The sequence below is a fragment of the Micropterus salmoides genome, unplaced genomic scaffold (genome assembly GCF_014851395.1).
Source record: "Micropterus salmoides isolate LMB-PRFRI ecotype aquatic unplaced genomic scaffold, ASM1485139v1 Ms_hic_scaffold_11, whole genome shotgun sequence".
Taxonomy (NCBI): domain Eukaryota; kingdom Metazoa; phylum Chordata; class Actinopteri; order Centrarchiformes; family Centrarchidae; genus Micropterus; species Micropterus salmoides.
Window position 1 is genome coordinate 28,238,351 of NW_024040152.1, and position 25,825 is coordinate 28,264,175.

Below are 25,825 nucleotides of genomic sequence, written 5' to 3' on the forward strand. Positions count from 1 at the left end.
TTAAGATTGACAAAGCATATATGTTTTCAGTTTATCAGAAGAAGCACTATTCAGGTTCAAATAGGGTCAGAATGATCAAATAATGTTGTAGAATAGGGGAGTGTGGTAGGCCTACTTTACTTTCTTTTATGATAAATTATATATTTGTAAATGGATAGGGAAGATCACTGCAGATGATGGGGCTTTGTGGAAAAGAGAATCATTTTGATTATTTGAATGTACATACTGTTGAACTGTTTGCAAGGCTAACGGCGTTAGAATGGGCTGAATAGGGGAGTTCAACCAAAATACTCATACGCATAGTGACTAGTCAGTACTCACAATTAAAGCAGGTACAGACAGTAATCATCAGGATCTTGTTTACCAATTCAAGAATAGTAAGTCAAAGGGATAAATATCACCTTCTTGTGAGTCCCAGCCCATTCAGGTAGCCCTGGCAACAAAAAAGCAGACATATTGGCAAAGAAGCATTCAAAAAAGAAATTGTTGAAATTAAAAAGCAGAGGGTAAAAGCTACTGATCCCATGGGATAACTCAACAAAAGGACAGAACAAGTAATAAGCTGAGACACAACAACCTTAACAATAGGCTACACTTTTCATTATGGGAACATATTCATCAGGCCAGATGGAAGAAGATTTACTTTGCTGATTTTAGTAGATTTTTTTTATTATTGCAAAACTGCGAAGTTACAAACAATAATAGGCATATACCAGTGGTTAAGGAGTAGGCCTACATACAAGAAAATAAATAAATTAAAGGTTCAGCAGTTCATGCAGTTATACATTGTTTTACCTGTTGCATTTCATTTATATAAAATAAGATAATAAAAATGTGTTATAATATAATCCAAAAGCTAACCGGACAGGACAGCTGCAAAACAAGTGTAAGGTTGTGGAGCTGTTTTCGCATTCATGTCCTTCATGCGAATCATGGCTCCTAGCTATCATCTGTCCATGGAAAATGAATTGTGGTGATACATAATGTCACGCTTAATATCAAAAATGCATAATGGTGAATTTCACTGTAAACGATTTTTGCACATTTCATTGACATGTCTGTGTCGGGCTTTAAGGAGCTACGCAGGGCCGTTAAAATAAGATAATATGGGTTGTCTGGTTTGTAAACCCACCTAACTCTGTCGTCACCACAAACTATCCAATCAACACACGACTTGAACGGAAGTGGCATATTTGAAAACTGGCAGTTGAAGTCGAGCCTTTATTCTGGCCCATAAGTGAAAGGGGATTAATAACAACACAAACACGGTGAGATATATTTGAATTGCAATATTTACTTTTAATGTTATTGAAGATACGTGTTTTAACTTCAACTTAGTTTGCGTGAACTGCGGTGGAAGCAGTTCGCTAACCTAGTATCGTTAACAACACCGTTAAGAATATGTTAGCTAACGTTAGCTGCTAAGTTAGCTAACTGAGCCAACCCATGTCGTAAACACGAAAGAGTAAATTATTTTTAGAAAGAAAGAACAGTGTTCAATAATCTGACCCGAGTATGTCTAAAACTCTTTCTTGCTTCGCATCATGTACACATACAAGGAAGTTTAATATTTTATTTCGTTAACATTTCATCGTCGAAAGGCGAACGAACGCAGGACGCAAATGTGGTAAATTAACGTTAACAGTTGTTGGAGTTGTCTTAACGTTATTTCTTTCATCATGTCCTTGTTAGTATTTTACATGTCACTTTTACATGTCACTTATAACGTTACCGGTTATACCGGTAACCATATCTGGGCTAGTGTAATTGATCTACCCCTCAATTACAGATGGAGGAAGAGGAGCATACAGACAGAAAGCAGCAGCTTGCCATGCTTTATCAAAAACTCAACAACATCAAGAAGTATCTCAATGAAGGTAATGGAATGCCCAGTAGTCCTGTCACTGTAACATCTATATTCATATAGTCATCATCACATCTTGCTCTTGTTACAGATGACACGGACAATATTAACCAGGTTATTGGTTCAAACTCACCTGAATCATGCCTCTCATATTTAACGGACCTGGAGAAAAAAGGGGACCCTCACCTGGATCGTAACCACCTCACCAGACTTGTTGACTTTTACACCAGAGTATTCTCCAATATGCCACTGGGGAAACACTGTCAGAATGAGAGCTATGCCAGGATGTTGGTCAGATTTGCAGAGCTAAAAGCGTGAGTAACCAACGTTATTACAGCTATTGCAGAGGCCTTTGCCCTTATTCTAGTTTTAATTCATTGCTCATAATAAGATTGAGTAGGCCAGATTAAAAACACCATTTTCACATGCTTTTCAAAAAACAGTATGCTGGGCATTAAGTCTCTTTGTCATGTTTTTCTTTTATTAGAATTCAAGACGTCAATGAGGCAGAAGCCAACTTCAATGTGGCGAGATCTCACTGCCAGAACTTTGCATTTGTCCATATTGCACATGCGCATTTTGAGCATTCTCATGGTAGAGAGATTTTCAGTATGTTCTTGTCCATACATACACATGAATTGTTATCTGTGGTAATTCAGTGTCTGCTCATCTTCCACCAGGCAACACAAAGAAAAGCCTTAACATACTGCAGAATGCGTTTGAACTTGGCGCCAAACCAAAGGAGCTGCTGGAGGCTGCCTTGCAAAGCATGCAGATTGGGAAAACACTACACATCTGTCCAGAGGATAAGGAAAATTTACCACGTGAGTATTTATTCATATTATGTGCCATGGTATTTTTTTGATAGATTACTGTTGTTCACCTGTTAACTGTTACAATGCAATACTATTACATGATGGGCTTTCATTGTCTGATTTCCACATTTTGCTGTGTTTTCCTTCTGCCAGTATTGTCGAACAATGACGTACATGATTCTGTCAAAAAAGGCTCAGTATTCCAGAAAGTAAGCAGAATATCAGACGGGACAGGAGAATTGCAGCTCTCCAGTATTTTTGGCCCAGGGTAAGAATAAAATGACCTTGCCGTCAATGTTTAATAAGGCAGTTGTTTGATTCAGGGAATGTAACATATCAAGTTGATCTCTGGCCCGCAGGGCAGAGCCCCTCAGTGGCTCATCAGATGACCAGCTATCAGGCTGGAGATCTGGATCCCAACGCAAGAGAGTAGTTGGCATTGTGAGTTACATTTATTCTTGTGTTGTGCATTTTTTTACAAATCACTTTCGCATGCTTTTTTTTTTTTTCTTTCCAGAGATTGCATAACAAGAATGACCAAATTGTTCTGACCGTTTCTGTTCCAGCCAGGGAGAGTTCCCATAGTACCTTTCTCTATCCCAGAGAAGGAGGATGACAATGATCATTCCATTAATTGGAAGCTGTCAAAGAGAAGTGATTCAGTTCACACCAATTTGTCCAGGTATTTTTTGTTTTTTTTGTTTTTTCCAGATGTGTTTAATTTTGATTATGTCTTGAGGAATGCTATATGAAAAGAGTTTTGTTGCCAAAATAAATGACATTGCACATAGTATTGAAAATAGTGTCTTGTATTAATGATAGGTTACCTTGGGTGTTCCAAGCAGGATGTAATGTGAACACCCAAGGTCCCTTGCAAGGACAGCAGGGGTTCTCTAAATGTCACTTTAGAAAACAGTGATGGAGACACAAATGGTTAGCATTATTTTTTATAAGCTCACACATTCCACAGAAAAATGTATTGAATCATGACACCAGTGTAATGTAAGAATTATTACAAATTCTTGTATATTTCATTAAAATATGTAATAATTTACTTCAAGTGTTGTTAACACTTTACTTTTGTCTCAGGCAAACATCTTGTTCAAACATGTACCCAGTTTCTGGGCTCTCATCCGCAAAGAAAAATGCTGTTAATGGAGTCGTTCAAGTGAGTATAAACATGATACAGTAGTCTGGGTCTAGCAATGGCCGGATCAGTGCTCTGCTAAGTAAAGATGTTCAGCATTGGCTGAAAAAAGTGTTATATCTTTCTCTTACATTGCTGTGTTCTCAGCCACCAGCTGTCAGCCCAGAGCATTGCCCTTGGTTAGACCAGGCAGCTGCAGACTCCACCACCACACTCCTTCACACACATGACACAAGGGACACCTCGAGAATGGAAGGTACTATATAACCTTGACAACATGCTACACTGCCCTGTTGTTAGTTGAGTAGTCAATAAGCCTTTTAAAGCTGTGTGAACAATGTTTTCACTGTTTCGATGATGTTTTCCCCTGGCAGATGTAACATACAACTTCGACCAGGTCATCAATACAAATTCCCCTGAGTCGTGTTGGACGTATCTGATGAACCTGGAGAAAAGAGGAAATCCTCACACAGACGTCAACCTTCTTAATAAGCTCAAGGACTGTTATTCTAAAATCTTTTCCAGGCTGCCAATTAGACAGTTCAGCAAAAACATCAGCTATGCCAGAATACTGGTCAGATATGCAGAACTCAAGGGGTGAGTGTGGATGAGAATACTGTATTTGAATTACAGTCTTGGGAATTTATGGTGTGTATTAGGTCAAGGTCAAAGGTTTTTTTTTTTTATATAGCACATTTACAAACAGTCACTACTGCCCCAAAGTGCTGTACAGATACAGAGAACAGCATAAGATAAAAAGCATAATAAATAGCCGAATAAAACCCTTCTAAAACAGAATATGCCAAAACAATAAAAACAGGAAACAGATAAAAACTATACTTAAAACACTAACAACAATAAAATGTCACAGCTCAGCATGTGTCAGCTCTCAATAGAGGTAGCTGCTCTAATGTTGAGAGGAAGAGAGTTCCAGAGCTTAAGACCTGTTACTGAAAAAGTTCTGTCCCCTCTGGTTTTCAGTCTGGACCTTGGACAGTCTAAAAGCAGCTAAGTGCTCTGACTGGAGTGTGCAAAATCAGCATATCAGAGTAATATGATGGGGGGGGGGGTATTAGGGAGTATTTAACTGCAGGTGTGATTACTGTTGACCTTGGCAGGAAGAAATTAACGGTAAAATGTTTATCCTATAAAGTTGAATGATTTTTGCAGGGTTTTTTGTAGTGGACGCTCAGCTTATAATTCTTATGTATGTAAAATGGCACACCGTGAAAGATTTTTAACCTTTTTATTTTTATAATTCAGACATTACACTATGTGAACTCGTATATTTTGATTGGAATTTTGTCACTAAATTATATTGAGAGCAGCAATACAGTATTATGGAATTATTGCCCAGCCCAAGGCATGGTGTGGTGTTTGTGATATAGAGTGACCGAGTTGGTGCCTCTGTATGATAAATGTTAAGGCAAAGGCAATTGTTGTCTGAATGTTGAGTCTTAATCTTTGAATTTTAACTTCAAAGCTTTGTAAGGTGCTTTTCAAGCGTATCCTAATTTATTTATTTTTTCTTCTTTCTTTTGAAGGATTGAAGACCCAGATGAAGGCAAAGACCACTTTATAGTTGCAAGATCCAACTGTAAAGGCTTTGCCTTTGTCCACATAGCACATGCCCAGTTTGAGGTTTCTCAAGGTACAGTGGTTAGTCTCTAAAAGTCTGATACATGGAATCTGTGGACAAACAGCAAGATGTTATTACAGATGTGCCAGTGTTCTTATACTCTTACAACATTATACTTTGTTTAGTCTAATCAGCCTGTCTCTGTCTTCTTTTAAGGTAATGTCATGAAAGCATCTTCCATTCTGCAAAAAGCCCAGGCGTTAAATGCCAGGCCAGCAGAGCTCCTGGAGATGGCAATACGTAACCTGAAAGCTGGGGAGAAACAGCTTGTGCCCACCAGAGAGGAGGAACACCCCACAGGTAGGGATTCATTGTTCAGGTTAAAGCGTTAAGTTGGACATGGTTTATAATAAATGTTTCTAATCTGTTTTTTTCTTGTAGATTTGCAAACAGGTGTTGAAGTAAGTGTGTCTACTTCAGGGATAAACCAGGAACTTCAGGTTCCTGCTCGGGTCCCTGTGAACCGGTCAGTGGAAAAGCCTAAACCTGCCAGCAGAGAGACCTTATCCGAGTGGAAGATGCCATCTCTCGTCAACTGGCATGTTTCTCCAGAGGTCTGATGTCATTCTTTATCTTCTTTTCTTTTACTACCACTATTATCTGTGCAAATGTTTAAAATGTTTCATTAAAAAATATTTTAAAGTTCTTATACTCTCAATTTAGCACTTTGGTCAGCTTTTGTAGAGTATCTGCTATGGTCTGTCATCCTGTTAAGTTTTTTTGTTTGCCCTTCCTTGCTGGCAGATTTAGGCACTAATAACTATAGCCTGACCGATAAATCTAATATCAGCTAACTGCAGATAAATCTGTATCTGTGTTTATAATAGTCAGTAAATGACAATTAAAAAAGAAACCGAGAGATGGATCCTTCAATCATGTTATGAGTGTTGTCGTTGCATAGTTTGTCCACCAGAGGGCACTCTGCAACTCCCCTGTTTTGTTCTGTTCCCCTGCCATGTGAAGAAATCAAATTTCCGCTGGTTCCATTTTGCTTCAATAGCACAATATTGATGTTGTTTATGACCACTTCAAATCATTTATTACCTGACTCTTTTAGTCTTAAAAACATATTCTGATCAAATCATTCCAAATAATTTTCTTCCTAGGATAAACGCACAACACCTCCTGACCCCAGACCTGTTCCTCATGTGTTTGAGTCACGCCCTACTCCGTCCCTCCAATCTCTGTCCAGACTGAACCCACCAACACCAGACATCTTCAGAAACCCCCCTGCCAACAGGTATTATCTTTACTTTGGTGCCTTCTGGTCTGCAACAAAACCTGTACCCCTTAATTTGCTTTTAAGGAAGATGAAATATTCTTCCATCATAAAACTTGCCCAGTCACTCCTGCTCCATCTCTCTCCCTCTCAGCTTTATTACTCCTGTTGTAAAGAGAGGCCCTGAAGTGTCTTCCTCTGCCATGGCAGCACACAGAGCTGGTCCTGTTCAGCAGCCATGCACACCAGTAAACAAAGCTGCCTGTTTCCAGACTCCACAGGTACAGCATGCTCCTCCCCTGCCTTTACTTTTATCTGACGTACTACATACATTTTTTAAAAACGCCGATGATATGTGTCCATAAACACATCTTTACATAACACCAAACACCTGTCTGATGTCACATGATATGATATCTGGACTACAGCATGGATGAATAAAATGATTAAGCAGAGATGTTATGAGTTATATATCTGGACATGTAGAGAGCAATGCAGCTTGTCTTGCAGTATAAAATACAGAAAGGCCCTTTCCTGTTTTGAAATGACCTACACAAGGACTTATCTTAAACTGTAATGACATGAGATACTTTTGTTTGAATCTCATTTTAGGCTTCCTTCACTACCTTGTCAAATGAATCCATTACCATTAAGGGCAAGCAATTCTTTGTACTCAAGGTTATTGGACGTGGTGGATCCAGCAAGGTAAAACATTAATAAGGAATTCGTATCATGTTCTAGCATTCATACACTGTTGTTTGCAAGTATAGTTAATGAACATTGATTTGTTTCTTTCAGGTGTACCAGGTCCTCGATCACAAAAGGCAGCTGTTTGCTGTGAAATACGTCGACCTTGAGGAGGCTGATGCTCAGACAGTTGAAAGTTACAAAAATGAGATTGAACATCTGAACCACTTGCAGCAGTATAGCGATCAAATCATCAAACTCTATGACTAGTGAGTACATGGCCCGTCCAAAAACAATATATCAATGCATTGCATGGGTATCACCTTAAAACATTTTTGTCCTTTAAAAAAAACATTTTAAAGTGAAATTTGTACATTAAAAAGAAATACAATAGTTCATTTAAAAGCTCTTGAAGTCTGCTTGTAAATAATGATTTTTGTGACAAATGCCATGATGGTTGTATATGTGTTTGCAGTGAAATTACCAGCAGCTACATCTACATGCTGATGGAGTGTGGAAACTTGGATCTGAACACTTGGTTGCGAAACCGCAAAGCTGTGAATCCGCTGGAGAGGAAGTTCTACTGGAAGAACATGCTGGAGGCCGTCCACACCATCCACAAACATGGTTCTCTTTCTTTATAGCCCTCACTACTGTTCCCTCATCGATTCTCAGTGTTGTTTACTAAAATAGTCTTTATTTCTAACCATTCCAAATATGTCTTCTATACAGGAATTGTCCACAGTGACTTGAAGCCAGCTAATTTTGTCATAGTGAATGCTTCGCTGAAGTTGATTGACTTTGGCATCGCAAACAGAATCCAGCCAGATGTAACAAGCATTATGAAGGATTCACAAGTAAGATTTATGTTTTTCACAAACACACGGTCTCTTTCATGTAGTGTTGACATGCATCCCTGGTGCTTGGATTTTAACTGAAGTACAAATGAAATCCAGGCACTCAAGATACACTGGTAACCCAATCATCTACACTAACTGCAACAATGTAAGTTGTTAAAGCTGTATACTGTGCCTGCAACGTTTATTATCATGGAAGTACAACAGCTAAAATAGATATTGTTAAATATATCAAATTCTGTAAAAAAGTAAAAACAGATTTTACTGTAAACATAATTAAGCTGCATCAGAGCTGCACTCCAGGTGGAAAGGGCTCCACCCATTTAATACATGGTTGTTTGTCAAACACAGGTTGGGACCTTGAACTATATGCCCCCCGAAGCCATCAAAGACACTTCATCCCAGCCAGGAAAAGCCCGCTCAAAGGTACTCCTACTAAGTCAATTAAAAAATCTAAGCAATGCTTTTTGATTGCAGCGGTGAAAAACATTTTCTTTATTTATTGGTTCCCCTAAAGATCAGCCCCAAAGGTGATGTGTGGTCCCTTGGATGTATCCTGTACTGCATGACTTATGGGAAAACTCCATTCCAAAGCATCACCAATCAGATTGCCAAACTGCACGCCATCATCGATCCTTCCCATAAGATTGAATTTCCTGACATCTCTGAGAAGGATTTACTGGATGTGTTGAAGGTGAGGGGCCACAGCTAAACTATGTCAGTGTGCTGTGAACACACAACATACATGCCAGTCTTACAATTTTTGATGGTTAACTAGTTCCTTCTGACCATTAAACTTTAGTGGTGGGCAGTATAGTGCACAGACGCTGTATACAATACAGGGAATTGAATTGTTTCTTGATTTTAGATTTTATTAAATAAAATTTCAAATACTTTTTCTGTTGATCAGTGCCAAAAAATCCCAGTTACACGCTCTGTGTTTGAGTGTTGTAAAACTATTAAAAAAAAAAAGGGTGCGGTAAATACTTTTTAGACGCTTTATACAGTACATATACTTAAATAATTATCATTTTAAATGGGGATCGTTAATTTTTACCATTATTGAGACTGCTCAACAATCAGATTCTTTAGCAATACCGCTATCGATACTTTACTATTATTTGGTGACGGTTATTTGTTAAGACCAAACCCAACGGGCATCAAGTAGGCCTGCACAGTATGAGGTAAATATTCAATGTGCGATAACATTGTTATATTTTGAGATGACCTATCACTTGCAAAAAATAAACAAATATTGAAGTGTGCATATTAACTGTTTTTTCTTAAAGTAATTATAGATGTAATTAGAATTTAATATTTTAAATACAGCTAAATGTTGTTTCTAGAGCAGCAACATTAATGTTTACAACAGTAACCTCACTATATAAAGAGGAGCGGCTGGTTTGTCTCGGCCAGCAGCTGAGTTTTTAACTATGTGCCAAATTTTAAGACTACAGACAAGTCTATGCTCCAGACAGCTAGCTTTCAATTTAGGTTGTTTGTAACATTTGGCTAACTGCCAAGCTAACGGTAGCTGTGCATACAGGATGAGAGACTGAGGACAGAGCAGTTTAAATGAACCCTTTCTACATGTTTACCTTAAAGACAGGTGTATTGCTAAAGTGTTGTGTTTTTACTTGCGAAGGTTTTATTGCACGTACTTACAGTAACGAGCAAGGCTGTCGGCAACTCGAGTAGTTTGGAACTAACTTAACTTCACCGTCTCCACCACGAGCGGCCTCTTGCTCGGCTGGCTGGCGTGCGTGCGTGCGTGTGTGTTTATGTAGGAGCCGACAGAGCAGAGAGGCGGCAGCCTGATGATAAACCGTCCCGGGCCCATTTAATACGGCGTTTCGGTGCCCTCAATAAATAAACATTAGTTTTCTTATTCATCGTTTCAAGTTAAACCAGATTTTAACGCTCCAGACATGACTGGAAACTGGAATACGCTGCCACTTTTGGCACCCAGCTGTAAACGGATAAAGAAAAGTACTTCCAATAATTTTTGTATCCGTGTTTACATTTAAATTAAACATACCCTGAGACCTTTTTCTGTTCTACAGATGAATCCTCTATGTTACGGGTTTAACTAAAATATTGATGCTTATTTTAACCATGATTCCGAAGATTAAAATGTTAGCTAACTCAGAAGTGTTGTTGAAGTGACAAATAAGCTGGGGTTTTTTTGTCTGGTCGTTCCAGAGGTGCTTGGTACGAAACCCTAGAGAGCGAATCTCGATTGCAGAGCTGCTGGAGCATCCATACCTGCAGCTGAAGCCACAAGCATCACCTGAACCAGGTACACACGTGCGCACGCGCACACAAGCACACTGTACAAGTCTGTGTACTGGGAAGCCAACTGTGTGACTGACTTCTGCTCACCTGTTTCAGAACGTCCATGTAACAGTGAGCTCAGGAAGATCCTAACGGACCTTGCAGCCCTCCAGTCTCCAAACAGCATCATCCGAGCGGCTAACGTAAGACTTATTTTGTAAAACTTTTAACTTTCTCACCAACGTTGTGTTTCTTAAATATGAACTCTGCTTTTCACAGAATCTGGCCAAAATGTGCAGCAGCGGCAGGAAGTTGGATGTTGCAGAGTGTGCAAAGTCATCAACCTAACTCTCCTGGAAAATGTGACGTGGATATTTCTTCTTTTTTAAACTTTTTTGTACCCCACTAAACCACTTCAGTACCGAAACAATATCTTCTGTTGTAAGATGTAGAACTAACAAATCTATATTTGATATTTGTATGTTTTGTTTCCTTGAAACAATCATCATATTGCTTCATTTTTACATATGTCTTCTGATAATAAATGTAGGCATACAGTAGTCAAATAAAACATACTGTATCATTGTATCCAGTTGTTGGATTATTTGTCTCAGCTGATATTAAGGATGAGGAACTGACATGGTACACCTTTTTTAAGACGTTTCTTCGTGAGAGGAGAAATATTATATTAATATAATTATTGGGAACCTGTGATGACTTGCATTCGCGGGTTCCCAGCCCACTCGGGCTTGGACCCATAATAATAATAATAATAATAATACTATCTGCATCTGAAATGTTCAGATGCAGACATGATTGTTCAAAATCACAGCTGTACTTCTTGCTGCACTTCAACAAGGTGTCTGGAGACAGTCTAACAGTGTTTAAGTAGTAGAGTCATTAATTAGAGGAACATTTACAGTGACTTTTAATTAGCAAGCAACATGTGAGTATTGCTTTGAGACAGACTTGACAGAATTATTATATAAAATTTCATCCAGTCTCTGGTTTTTCCAGAGCTGAAGGGGGGAACAACCATAGTGACCTAGCAACTGAGTGTGAGCATGTGTAGACAGTGTTTGTGTAATTAGTCTCACTGCCAGAAGGAGGTGACAAAAGTAGCACTGCAGGTTGAACTTTGACACAGGCCCACAACATAAGGTAATAAATAAAACTACGCTAAAAGAATGAACATTTGCCCACATTGCTCCACTGGTCATCCAGCCGTTATATGAAATTTTTTATCTAAGTTTATCTAAAAATACAGTGATCGCCCTGCCTATAATTTGTGAAATAATAGTCTTATCAATAATAAATCTGTCACTACTCTAATAAATGACATTGTCGGGATCAATAAAGCAGGTGTGTGTTGTACATGTTTCATGTAATGAAACCTGTAACACAGGAAATCAGAGACTGTTGTGCCCACATCTTTACAGAGACCTGCTCCATCAACATGCTGGATGAAGCGCTTGCCAGGCAGCCTTTGTTCACAGCTGACAGAGCACAAGACTCCAGCCAAGTGTGAGAAGGTTTAAACACAGTCAAAGTGGATGGACACTGTTTCCCAAAATGTCAGACTTTCTAAGTGAAGATAAAAACCATATAATCTTCACTATGTTTTTATCTGTTTCAACTGTTTTTCTTGTATGTATGTGTAGTATGACGTTAATGCAGCCAGTAATAGAAAACTATATTCTGTACAGGTCATGTGGTGACACTAAGAGAAACACATTGACCATGTTTCTTTTCATATTACAACTGGAACATATAGTTAAACCACTGTCAACACAAGACTGCCTGCAATAACACTGAAAGCAATACATGCTTTTCCTATTTATATTTTTTTCTAATGCTAATATTTAGATGTATTATTGTGCATATATCCTAATTTTTACTTTGAATTGAGTATTATTTTATTGTGGTTCTGATCATTGAAATATAGTTTTCCCCCCATTATTGTTCTGAGATGAGGTGAAGTACAGCTCAAGAATGAGAAGCGAGATGAGACAGAAACAAAAGAACAGGTCCAGGAAACAACCCACAGCAGGGTGGGGAAAAAAGATAAGGGAGCAGCACTACGAAGAGGAAAAAAAGATGAACAATACCAGGATGAGAACAGAGATGAGTGAAGCAATTTCTTTATACTGGATGTGGAAGAGAGTGGTAAGGCACAACTGTAATCTAATTGGATTTCAGTGTTTTGTGGGTAAATTGAGTCAGAGAAAATGCAATTATTTATCTCAGAATCAATTTATCTTTAATAGACCCCAAAAGACCTCAGGAGGCCAAGGATGAGAAATGAGCAGAGCAGAGTAGGGGAGTTGAGAGAAATATTTGAGAAGTAGTACAGGAATGGAAAAATAAAATAAGAACAGCATCAGAACTCCAAAGTAAACGAATGACAGAAGAGAAATAAGATAAGGAAAGCAACACTTCCATTGTGAACATGGAAGAGAAAGATTATTTATTATTATAGAAATGTCTACAGTATAACCACAAATTGTAAAAATGGCACTGTGGATGTATCTTTGAATATATTATTGTCTGAGGCAAAATTCATTCACTGACATCAAAACAAAATGTTCCTGTTATCTGATGACACTTTCAGGTACTTTATTACACACAGAGAGCTGCAAAGAAGATGCTCTCATCCTGATACGTTTTCCAACATCAGATCTGATCATGAAATGCTCTGAACGACTGGTTCTGGCCCACATAAAGGACACTGTGTCAGCTGTCATACACTCTGCTCTCTCCCACCTAGAGAGCAGGGATTCCTACGTCAGGCTGCTTTTCCTGGACTTTTCATCTGCCTTTAACACCATCATTCAACAAACTGCTGCTGCTGCTGGGACTAAGACCATCTCTCTGGGCTGAGGTGGCGTGGTCTATTGCAGAGCAAACAACCTCTGCATCAGTGTGGGAAAAACTAAGGAGATGGTTGTGGACTTTAGGAGGAGAGGTCATACCTCCTCCCCTCTTCATTGATGGAGTAACTGTGGAGACGGTGTCCACCTTTAAAATCTGGGCCTGTACATCTCCATTGACCTCACATGGGCCACCAACACAGCCAGCATTATTAAGAAGGCCCACCAACGCCTGGACTTTTTGAGGAGGCACAAATTGTTTATCACCCTCCCCTCTCCCAGAAGGTTGCGCAGTCTAAAAGCAAGAACAATAAGGCTAACGTGCTAAGAGGCTGTGAGGTTTATGAACTCCTTGGCTTGGAGCTCCTCCTGCCCTTTGCTCTCACATTGCTGCTACTGCACTAGGCACTTTAATGATGCCATATGGTTTTAACTATGGTTGTAAATATTGTGTTTATTAAGGTAAGGATTATCTAAATGGTTTTATATAAGTATATCTTAATTTGTTGAAAATAAAGAACTGAATCTGAATGTAGTGCAGGCAACACCATGCTGTGCACCAAGTAAGCAGAAGGTCAAATGTAGGTGTAGGTCATGTCTAAGTTGATGTTTTTCTCATCTTCGGAAACTTTAAACACCTTTTGATTTTGGCCAAGCTTGTTAAAGGTAACTGTTAAATTGTGGCACTTTGATATACACGTGTACATATATCAGGTAGGCCTAGCTCCATATCTATCACTGATTTTTAAACACAATTAGTGTGCGCATTGACCATATCCAAAATCTCCACCACGCACACCGCCCTCCTGTTTGTCCAATCACAACCTTTATCTGATCGTGGAGGCTGGCACGGAGAAGAAAGAACACGAGCTCTCACTCCGCCGCTATTCCGGCGTACCACAGAGAGCCGACGTCCCCTTTCCCTTTCTTATAACGTTACTACTCTAAAATAAAGGGCCTTTTCTCGCCATATTCTGAACTAATTGGCTATCTACTGTAACAACTCTTAAATATTTAACACAAAGATATAAGCGAATATATTGTTCGTAACCCGGCGGGATATTACTGTTGCTAGATCATTTTGACCCGGCCTGAATTATAATTAGCCCATACAGTAGTGAATTTAATTTAGGGTACTGATAGAAACCCTCAGTATCAGCTTAAAGTAGTAACGTTAGTAGTAGTAGACCAATAGTATCAACATCCAGTTTCTCTCCACTGAGTGATGCGTTCTTCGCTTTATTAGACGATCTTCACACTTTGAGTCATCTTGCCCTTCCTGGTCGGCCATAACAACAACGATGGCGGCTGCTGCACGGTTCTTCATCCGAGGTGCACACTCGAGGCTTTCCATCTCCGGTGTTGGCACCGGGGTGCAGAGCTGCTTTGGCGCCACTCTGCTGAAACTGTCGCCGAGCTGCAGCTCCCGGACAAAAGCACAACGAAGACATGCCACGCACTTTACCTTCCAGCCTGACCCCGTCTCGACACAATATGGTGAGTGGCTGGCTAGCCGGCTAACGTTAGCCGTGTTGACACTGACAGGAGAGACTTGAATGGCAGTGGACTGTGTCCATAATTCAGCCCCTGAGCTAAAATGACAAGCGACTTACCAGCATTGACACTTTCTGGTTAAGAGATGTGGAAGCGTTGTATTTGCGCTATATTTGCCCAATGTCATTGAACCGCACAGTCTGTTACAGGTTGACAGGTGTAACTTTACTTAAATATTTAAAGAGCCCCTTAAAGACACAGCATAAGTGTCTGATAGGCAATTAAACTATTAGTGGAAAAAAACATAACGTTAGTTGAACATTCATTAATTTACATCTAACGTTACTCCTTCTCCCTCACTGAAAACCAGATTTTAAACATGCACAATGTGGTTCATTTCAAAATTTTTACTATGACACAAGATCTTATCTACTTCACTGAAAGACAGTTGTAAGTGCTTGTCCATTGGAAGTTTCAGGTTTCCACATCACTCTTGTGTATAGTTGCATAGTGGACCATGATTGGCGCCAAACTAGAAAATCATCTTGTGCATAAGTGGGTCAAACTGAGGTTTAAGGTGAGCTCAGAGAAACTTCCACCCTTCAACAGCCTTCTGGTGTCAAAGTCTGCACGTACATCACTCTTCACAAACAGCCAGGTCAAGTAAGAATAAGCGAAACACATTTTTGACTGGAGGGGGACTTATCACACGAGAGCGGAGTCTAGATCTATAGTAGGATCGAGTGGGATCTCATAGCGTGAGCCAGTCCCAAACAGTGCATGAGCTCACTGGACCAGGATGTTGGTATGCAAAAATACATGAACATATACTCAATATTTGTACTGGATCCTGAAAGACAACCTATTGTCATTTGTTCCTTTTCTGTAACAAAGATGTTTGTGTCCCAAAGTGAATCATTTCTTTCCTGCAATAACTGGTTTGATTATTTATAGTTGTGGTCAGCAGTGTAAATGGTCTGATCGCCATTCTAGTCTTTTCAACCGCTCAAAGCGCTTTACATTACATTCACCCGATTCACACACTGATGAGCAGAGGCTAAAGTGCCAACTACCCACCAGAAACAGAAGTGAACTCAATCATACACATTCACACACCGGTGGTAGAGCCATCGGGAGCGATTTGGCAATTTCAGTGTCTTGCCCAAGGAAAAGTCGACATGCAGACTGGGGCAGCTGGGGATAAAACCACTGACCTTCTCATAAGTGGACAACCGCTCTACCCCCTGAGCCACAGTCACCAGTGTACTGTTTGTCAAATCCAAATGCACAACAATTAATTGTTTATTTAAAATCTTTATTTATTTATTTATTTTTTTAAATCTTACAGGACCCACCCAGAAGATGAACTTGTTCCAGTCAATTACAAGTGCCTTGGACAACACTCTCGCCAGTGATCCAACAGCAGGTGATGCCAAAACAGGAAATGGAATTTTATATCTGTTTAGATTAGATAACAATCTGTTAAAAGTCTACCCTTTTACATCATTTATCATCAAACACTGGCTTTTAAATCATTTTCATAACCTTGTAAGACTAGGTGTGAGCTGTGCAAAATGTTGGACAATTGGATGATGTCCAGGAACATCATGATGTAGAATTGGAAATCTTGTGTTAGTTTGTTACTGCATTTCAACAACGACAAGGTGAATATATCGTAAGATTACAGTATAATGGAAATTGATTTAGCCGGTGGTGGGGTCATGTTCTTTAACAAAGTGTTCAAATCTTAAGTTGCATCCTCAGTCCTTGGTGTGCTTGTTAAGTTTCTAATAAAGCGTAGAAATGTTGCTTGATCAGTGATCTCTGAGCCAAAAACTATCAAGCCCCAAACAGGGAGCTGTAGGTGGTGCTAATGTTAATAGATTATATTTATCAATGAACAAAATGCGAAGTGAGTGGACAGAAGAAAAATCTAAATCAGAATTTGCTTTGATCTTCCTTTGCCTTTAAAACAGCATCACTTATTCTAGGTACACTTGCACATATTTTTTTAAGGAACTCGGCAGGACGGCTACCCAAAGGTCTTCTGTGGATTTAATTAGCCTCAGTTGCTTCTCTCACTTCATGTAATCCCAGACCGACTCGATGATGTTGATATCAGGGCTCTGTGGGGGCCATACCATCACTTCTAGGACTCCTTGTTCTTCTTTATCCTGACGATAGTTCTTAATTACTTTCACTATTTGTTTGGGGTCGTTATCATGCTGCAGAATAAATTTGGGACCAATCCGATGCCTCCCTGATAGTATAGCATGTATCTCCCTGTACTTCTCAGCATTAAGAAGACCGTTCATTTTGACCAAATCTGCAACTCCATTTCCAGAAATGCAGCCCCAAACTTGCAAGGAACCCCCCCCCCCATGCTTCACTGTTTCCTGCAGACACTCATTCTTGTAGGGCTCTTTGGCGAACAAACCGCCTTCTGCTACAGCCAAATATTTCATATTTTGACTCTTCAGTCCACAGCACCTGCTGCCCTTTTTCTGCCCCCCAGTTCCTGTGTTTTTGTGCACAGTTGTGTCACTTGGCCTTCTTGGCCAAGTCTTTCACTAAGGCCATTTTTGACCAGACTTCTCCAGACAATGGATGGGTGTACCAGGGTCCCACTGTTTTCTGCTAGCTCTGAGCTGACGACACTGCTGGACATTTTCAGATTGTGAAGGGAAGTAAGCATGATGTATCTTTCATCTGCTGCAGTAAATTTCTTTGGCCGACCACTGAGTCTACGGTCCTCAACATTGCCTGTTTATTTGTGCTTCTTCAAAAAAGCTTGGACAGCGCATCTGGAAACCCCTGTCTGCCTTGAAATGTCTGTGTGGGAGAGACCTTGCTGATGCATTATAACTACCTTGTGTCTAGTTGTTGTGCTCAGTGTTGCCATGCTGTATGACTTTTGACAGTAAACTGTATTCAGCAGCCTCACCTTGTTTGCTGAGTCTGGCTTTTCCTCACCCAGTTGTATTCCTCTTACACAGCTGTTTCTGTTTCAGTTAATGATTGTGTTTGAATCTACATATTGATTTGGTGGTCATTAGCACCTGTTTGGTGTAATTGTTTTTATCATACCCAGAAAAACTGATGCTGTGTGGAAGGCAAAGGGAGGTCACACCAAATTTTGATTTAGATTTTTCTTCTGTTCACTCACTTTGCATTTTGTTAATTGCTAAACATAATCTATTAACATGTATAATTTTGAAAGCATTCTTACTTTACAGCATTCTTTTTTCCACTGACTGTTTTGTGTTTATCTGCAGTCATCTTTGGGGAAGATGTTGCCTTTGGTGGAGTATTCCGATGCACAGTGGGTCTGAGAGACAAATATGGTGAGATGCTTCATTCCCATTCTCCCAATTCAAAAGCTTCCACTACTGAGTTTGTGAGATCTGCCTGCAACCTGTTCTTTTGTCTGCTATACGCGATTATACCACTAGGTGGCAGCAGAAGACTGTCTCATGGTTCACTTATAAGAGGACCAGAAGGACCTGTTTGCATTTATGCGTCCATTGTAGCAGGGTAGCCTTACAAACCTGAGACAGTGAACTGATGTAGCATGTCAGTGTTCACTGCTGTGAGTACATTCACATTTATTTTATTAATTCAGTCTTCAGGTTGATCGTATAGCTACAGTAACAGCAGGCAGACAGACATTTTGTCACGTCATAGCAGGAGAATCACAGGTGTAATTAATAACATAATAAGAGTCTGCATTAGCTTGACCTTTTTTCCCTCTTTTGTATTGTGCAAACACACATGTCTTACTGGGCCACTTAAATATAGAAGAGCCATTGTTAATGTAATTAGTAACACGTGTGCTTTCCCTGCAATGACCAGTAGAAATGTGTGCTGTGATAAAGGCATATAGCCTTCTTCGTGATGTTTATGTTCACTTGTTGTTGAATGTGTGAGAGAGATGAGGAACCAACATTTTGTTGTAAATAGTATTTTAGGGCCATTGAATTGGTTTGCATTATTATGTTAGGTTCATGGCAGATATCACAGCTAGATATTCAGCTGTGTTAAGATGTGGTGACTGTAAAAGCAAGTAGCATTTTATTCACATCCTTTTCATACTCACTAACCATTCAGTGAGCCCTGGCGGGCCTGGTAAGCTGTAGTCACAGCAGATTTTTTCTGTCATTTGATATTACTGAGACCTTCTTCACTGCAGACATTTTGACATGTCAAAGTGGGAAAAGCACAGGTGTTACTAATAACTATAATGATTGCTCAGTTTTATTCAAGCATCCCAGTAAGCCATGACAGTGTGACAGCGAGCCAGCATGCACAATAGCAGGACCCTTAAACTGAATCAGCTAAATGGGATTCAGCCATCATTCATTTTGTTATTAAAACATCTGCATCATTTCCTACTGTAACGTGTAAAAATGCCTTCTGTGAAAAGGGTCTAATGGGATGTAGCTTCTACTGCAACTTGCTCTGAAGTTTGAACCCACAGACAGAACTTCATCTGCAGTTTATTACGTTAGTAATTTATGTTTTTACCCAGTATTATTCAGTGAGGATTTGTCCTTCAAAAGAAGCTGGCAGTTCCAGATTGATTCTGTTGTTGACAGACAATAAACATAAATCTCAATGGGGACAGAAATAACCAAAGACATGGCAATAGCATTAAGCTATTTTCTATCTCTCTGTTCTAGAATAGGCTATAGGCACGGCCAAGATGGATGCTGAGTAGAGGAACATTTAGTGGTTGTAACCAATCCCCCCTAGATTTACTGAAAAATAAACAACAATTTGATCAAATGTTAGTTTTTTTTCCCCAGTAATTTCTGGGAACAACCAATTTGCAAGCTCCCCCCCCCCTTTGAATTAAGCATCCTGATATGTCTTCAGCTAAATCCAGGTCCACTGAAAGTGCTTGACTAAACAGAGTACAGAAACTATGCAATGACAGTAATTGTTTTTCCTGTTCATCATGGTATAAAAGCAGTATGAAATAATTAAATGTCAGTAGATTGCCTTTCTTGTTTTGAGTTCATTTTCAGTTTATTTTATACGTTTGTTTTTAATAGCGAGGAGACTCAAATCCACCCTACAGTAGCTGGCTTTGCCTTTTTGTTTTCATTGACGTCAGAAGTGTTGACCTTTTGGACAGGGATCATTTTTTTCCATCTCATCCTTGTGTACAATGATGAGCACAAAGCTGTTTTTATCCCTCTCACTACTGAAAGGGATGGTGCACACCTCCGCCGCTCACAACCATTATACAGAACAGAGGTTAATGCAGGGCAGACTCTATATGAATGGCTTTTTACAAGGCAGATGCGTTCACCTCGGTGATCCAGCTCTCCCGCCGATGGCTACTGGCTACTCCTGGGGTTGTTTCTCTGAAAACAGCACATATTGACCCTCTGACTAGCTCTTCCTCTCACTGATGTGTAGCCTTTTTCACTAAAAGCAGCATTGGTGACAGACAGCAGCACTGATGATGTTACCCAGACACTTTGTATATTTATTCTGGACTCGTGTGAACAATCTTTGCACACATTGTGTTATTGTAATGTCACTTGGTTGTTCTTTGCCTTGATGACACACAGGAGCACACGCACATGTGTTTGTTTGTCACATATGTCACTTTCACATGAAGCTGCATATGAGGTTGGCTTCAGTCAGTGGCAAGGCAGTACATTTTGATCGCTTAATTGTTCATTCCTCTAAGGGGTTGCGGTGCCGTGGTTGCTAAATGAACTTTGAATTGAACTAGCACAGAGCAAGGCACACAAGAGTTTCACTGCTGAGATTCCAAGCAAAACAAGAAAAGTCTGAATTGGCAAATACACAAAGATGAGAGCAAAAATAACACCCTTGACCCAAATTTAGATTTATTATTTTTTTCTTCAGATTATAGGGTGCAGAATGGAAAATGGTTTGTTTTCTTCTGTTTTTACTCCATGGGGGTTATGTGTGTATCACAGGCTTGGTTAGCTACAGCTGAGGAGACAACCGTAGACACAATCTACAATTGTGGTCCCAAATAAATAATGAAATACAATGGGCTGTTCAGTGATCCATGCGTCGATAGTGGCCTCCATACTTTCAACCTAAAACCTCCTTCGGTGGAAGTTGATATAACCGTTAGCTCCCTTACCCAGTAGCCACTTAGTGCGGTCCTCTGCTTGTACTTTAGCATCATTCCCCCCTCCCTTCTCCCCTCTTCTTCTGTCTCCCCAGGTAAGGACAGAGTTTTTAACACTCCCCTTTGTGAGCAGGGGATTGTGGGATTTGGTATTGGTGTAGCTGTTGCTGGTGCCACAGCCATTGCTGAGATCCAGTTTGCTGACTACATCTTTCCTGCTTTTGACCAGGTAAGTAAGGCTGCAAGCAATGACTACTGTCGTTATGAATTCAGGGTAAAAGGTTTTTTTTGGACAATATCAGAAAACTTATTTCTTAGAGCTCAAGGTTACTTCTTAAAATGTCTCATTTTGTCCAATCAACATGTAAAATCCAAAGATATTCAGTTTAGTTTTAAGCATTACAGAAGATTTTCTTCATTTGGGAAGCTAGATGCAGCTATGACAGACTAACACAGTGTTTATAGTTATAGAGACAAGAAGTCCTTAAATAATTTTACGCTTTGCAAAGTAACACTTGAAAATCAAAATGCCATTTGCAGGCATTTTATGCTTGATCCAGGACGAACCTCTCTCTCAGCAGCCGACAACATTCCCTGGCACTTTGCAGGTGTCTGGAATGAGGGAAAGTATGTTGATGTAACTCCTCAAACCTGCCTTTTGCATCAAAAATCCAGTGTCATATCTCTCCGTCTTAACTCATGAAAACCAGAATGCGCAGGCGTCATACAGTTAATGCTGGAAACAGCAAAGCAAACTCCTTCCAGGGATAGAAATTTTTCTGATATCTTCCTGGCAGCTCAAAGAAGAAATTCTATTTAAAGGAGCTCCCAATAACTTCAGATTCGGCCTCGCTGTTGTTTCTTCTGTATCAATAGAGATGCTCGGATGAGTCCTCGGGCTATCTCGCTGACTCTCTGACAAAAAGTACAAGGAATGAGAAAAATTGTATTTTTATGCTAATGTATTTTATGTCAATGCTGAAATATATCCCATCTCCATGGTTTTTAGATGTAGTACCACTCACATGCTAAATGAGGGCATGTCTGAGTGGCCTAACTATTCCTGAAAATAACAGTGTATGGCTAGCCAAGACACTGAGTGACTACGCCATAGGCCTGAGCAAATACAGCCTTTAATCTATGTGAACTCGTGTGTGAACTTAGTGACCATAGTTTGAAACCACTATGCTACTTGCTACTTTGCTGTGAGAATGTAAAGATTGTAGGTTGTACTGTTTTACCAGCGCACACCATGTTTCACTTTTGCAGGGCTCTGGCTTGTAGTCAGCTGGGAGTGCATCCCACCATTGCTGCACACAAACAAACAAACAAACGTATAATCAGTGAACCGGGACATCATGATCCAAGTCAGAAAAATGATTAATCAGTCTTATCAGAAGAGACTATCATTAAGTAATATCTTTGGTTTGCATCCCTGTGACCTTCCTAGTTCTATAAATCTGGTAACCTTCTATGCATATACAGTTTTATTTGCGCAGAAGTGATGAGGCCTCTGAGCAAAATATCCAAAATCTTCGTCTTGTATAGCTTATTCTTTGTTGCATGCAGATGTTTGATAAACGGACCTCATACGTGTATTGTTTCATATTCCATAATCAAGCTTGGAAAAAAGAAGCCCTTTTCAATTTTTCCCTGGAAGATTAATGTAGCACTAACAAGCTGAGCAGGACAGCGGACAGCGCTGCTGTTTTACCATGCATACATGTCGACACTGGTGTATTCTCACCCTCTACAAGATGAATGTGACTCCCTGCTGTGCCAAGGCAACTTAAACCAGAGTACGTGATAGTGGCTCCAGCAGCGGTGCAGAGTAACAGTAGATTAAATCTGGTGTGTCAGATGTTGAGTGGGCTCCTTCTTTCCTTCTGCACTCTCACTTAAAATGGTGCAGTCCAGACTGACCTTAGAGAGACATAAAAGCTGAATTAACAGCCCACCTGAGTTTCAGGAAAGAAAACTTGGGACACCTTTTTGGAGGAAGCTCAGGATCAGAAACTGTAGTAGGTAAAAGAAACCAGACACTTTAGGTGATTTTGCTCGTTAAAAATAAAATAGGGTTTTTAAAAGCTTTAAGAGGAATAGCAGAGAGACTGGCTCGGCACATGAAGCCTAAATCAAGTGTCCACTGGTGTGGTCCTTATTCATAAAAACAAAAGAGAGCGCGCTCTTTTCTACGGTGCTTTTTGCTAAATGTTATCATCTTAAGTCAACTAATGTGTGGTTGTGTCATATTGGTCTCTTTCCAGATAGTCAATGAAGCAGCCAAGTATCGCTACCGCTCTGGCAACTTGTTCGACTGCGGCAACCTCACCATTCGGGCTCCGTGGGGGTGTGTCGGCCACGGATCACTTTACCACTCTCAAAGCCCTGAGTCCTTCTTCGCCCACTGCCCTGGCATCAAGGTCAGCCATGTAGTTTATTACAGATTCTGGCTTGTATTTGTTTCTCTGTCATGTCTTACCCCAAAACATATTCAAAAGTGTTCTGGCAGAACATCAGGGTGTGTAGACTGGTCTGTTACGATTACATTAGTGATCACAACAGTCCACATTTTAGTCATTAGTTACAATCATAATACTGAAAGTAAATCTAGAAAGAGAAAATACAGAATGGGTGAAATAAGTACCATAAATATAAATGATTTTGAAGGTCAAGTATAGAATGTCTTCAGGATGAAACAACAAAATCCTGGTTCCTCATATCTTTTAAGTATCATATAGTTGGCACACAAAGTTGGGGAACCGTGCTGAAAAGTAGTCAACTGGCTATTTCAACTTTTTGTCATGGTTTTATTCATTCACAGCTGGCCTAGGCATATTTTTAAAGCTATTTTTATTCCCCTGCAACGTTATCCACAAAACCATGTAGGTTAATAAGCTTTACAAGTCTGTTGTTTCAAGAAAGGACAACAGTAAAACCAGGGCTACTTAAAGCCTCTTAAATAGAACCTGCATAAACCATAAAATAGAAAGATACCACAGGTTGGAGAAATTTGCAACTTACTCGGCGAGGAATTGTGTACCGCTGGAGGAGAAGAGAAACGGTGGGGGGGATAAAAAGGGAGTTAGTTAGAGGGGAAACCAAGAAACTACGTTCTAATCTTGCCTCACATCGAGTTCTCTTGTTCTGTGTGAACAGAAAACCAGCATTTCTGACTTTGTTGGCTGACATTGTTGTGGCTCTTCTCTACCCCACAGAACACCCTGGTGTGTATACAGTACCCTGGTTTATATACTTCAAAAAGAAAGGCTTCATCAGCTTTTGCTGAGGGATCTGAACTGTAGACTAGAGCCCAACCGATAAATCGGCATGCCGATATTAAGTGCAGATATGAGCTGATTGCAGATAACTTGGTATCTGGCTTGATAACAGCCGATAAATGGGGGGGAGAAAAAAAAGAGGCCACTCTGCAACTCCCCTGTTGGCAACACACGTGTTTGTAGGCCACATATCTATAGCAACAGTGTGGGGCAAGGAAACTGTACGGTTTCCTTGCCCCATACAACCGCTGGACGGTTGTTACTGAAGACTGTAACAACCGTCTGTGACATTAGTTTGGCTGTTGTTTGTGCAGAAATTACTAGTACAGAAACGTGTTCCTCGTGTTGATAATCCTAATATATTGTGCGAACAGACAAGAACATTGTTGGTTCTCTGACTAAAATACTCCCATACCTGAGATGGTTGTACTTAAGTGTGGACGGTATTAAGGTGTTACGGAATACCAGTATATTTAGAAACCCCGACAGACCTTCAATACCATCAAAAATACAGCTGCTCCACTTTCTATTAAACTGAGGGAGATTCTATATTGAGGTGATGTTGATGTATTGTAGTGGATGCCCTCAACTAAGGCAGGTGATTGCACATGTAACCGCCTGACGTCATAACTCTGTTCACTTTTCCAGCAGTTGGTGAACACACAACAGGAGCTTTAGCTGCAGCTGTTATTTGCTGACAAACTGTAACCGACAGTGTACATTTACTGCTAAACTTCAGTTTTCCTCTGCTCCGCTGTATTCACCTGCCGCTCGCTCGCTCTCAACCACACACACACACACTCACTGGCTTCATTCTCCGTTCAGTATGATAGAACTTTAACAAGCTGTGGGTACTTGATTAAGAAAACGGATGTGTAGAAACGGATCACTCAGGGAAATGTATGACTCTGTTGTGCGCGAGTGTAGTGGCAAGTGGAGAAAATAACTGTCCAGTCATATAAACATTAAACAATATACACACTATGAACTTCATTCTCAAAGCTAAACACGCCTGCTTGCTTCAGGCTTGTAAAAAGGCAAGTATGAGCCTGCTAAGTTTGTATGTGTGAACAGGGCCTGAGGAGGAAAGTGATTCTCTCCGACAGTGTCACTGTGATGGAATTAGCAGCATGTGCTCAAAGTAAAGACGTCTTTGTGAAAATGTCAAGATACAACACCCCTCCCTGCTTTTTTCTTTTTTACTGAATATATATATATATATCTCATCATCAAAGTTCCTCATACACCACAGACAGGGAATGACTCTGGTTTACAGCTACACTACATCCACTGTGAGCAACCATGGCTGGGAGCATTAAACATGTTTTCTCCCAGCAAAGGTCAGGCTGATAAATGTTAATCTTTGTACGTACTATCAGCACTGTTGGCTCGATCTGAGGGTCAGTCCCACCGTACAGCCTGACAGCCTTGATTCAGCTTTGTTCCAGGGTTGTTATGAGACTCCAATCCATTTAATATCTGACACAAATACAATGCCAGAGAGAAGACGCAAAGAGAAATATCAATACAGTAGAATTAACAGGTTGAAATAAAGAGTTT

General features: G+C 40.0%; 2 protein-coding genes across 4 annotated transcripts in view; both read left to right on the forward strand.

The window, feature by feature from the left end:
* Positions 1-1,185: 1,185 nt before the first annotated feature.
* On the forward strand, positions 1,186-11,090 carry ttk (ttk protein kinase). Its single transcript, XM_038712106.1, has 25 exons — positions 1,186-1,268; positions 1,790-1,877; positions 1,956-2,178; positions 2,352-2,458; positions 2,545-2,688; positions 2,833-2,947; positions 3,039-3,120; positions 3,246-3,361; positions 3,769-3,847; positions 3,974-4,082; positions 4,201-4,423; positions 5,371-5,477; positions 5,622-5,765; positions 5,847-6,019; positions 6,572-6,705; positions 6,839-6,965; positions 7,297-7,389; positions 7,483-7,640; positions 7,847-7,998; positions 8,104-8,228; positions 8,580-8,654; positions 8,746-8,922; positions 10,431-10,527; positions 10,620-10,705; positions 10,782-11,090. Exons 2-25 carry the CDS (start codon positions 1,790-1,792, stop codon positions 10,848-10,850), a joined length of 3,003 nt encoding a protein of 1,000 aa, XP_038568034.1. The 5' UTR covers positions 1,186-1,268; the 3' UTR covers positions 10,851-11,090.
* Positions 11,091-14,639: 3,549 nt separating this feature from the next.
* bckdhb (branched chain keto acid dehydrogenase E1 subunit beta) overlaps positions 14,640-25,825 on the forward strand; it is a 59,073-nt gene continuing 47,887 nt past the window's right edge. For 2 of the 3 annotated variants that reach the window (XR_005443471.1, XM_038712108.1), the window contains exons 1-5: positions 14,640-14,869; positions 16,215-16,292; positions 18,142-18,210; positions 21,080-21,213; positions 23,252-23,407. Coding sequence is in view for 2 of the 3 variants with exons in the window: in XM_038712108.1 (XP_038568036.1) it covers positions 14,674-14,869; positions 16,215-16,292; positions 18,142-18,210; positions 21,080-21,213; positions 23,252-23,407 (633 nt within the window). In the remaining variant the exon portion in view is untranslated. The remainder of the gene's footprint in view (positions 14,870-16,214; positions 16,293-18,141; positions 18,211-21,079; positions 21,214-23,251; positions 23,408-25,825) is intronic. The other variant, XM_038712107.1, reaches the window with a different exon arrangement.

Excerpts from the sequence above, each read along its gene's own strand:
- ttk (XM_038712106.1), top strand. The coding sequence starts at position 1,790 with ATGGAGGAAGAGGAGCATACAGACAGAAAGCAGCAGCTTGCCATGCTT. Across the intron at positions 2,689-2,832 it reads GGATAAGGAAAATTTACCAC|TATTGTCGAACAATGACGTA; the intron begins GTGAGTATTTAT and ends TCCTTCTGCCAG. Across the intron at positions 8,229-8,579 it reads GCATTATGAAGGATTCACAA|GTTGGGACCTTGAACTATAT; the intron begins GTAAGATTTATG and ends TGTCAAACACAG.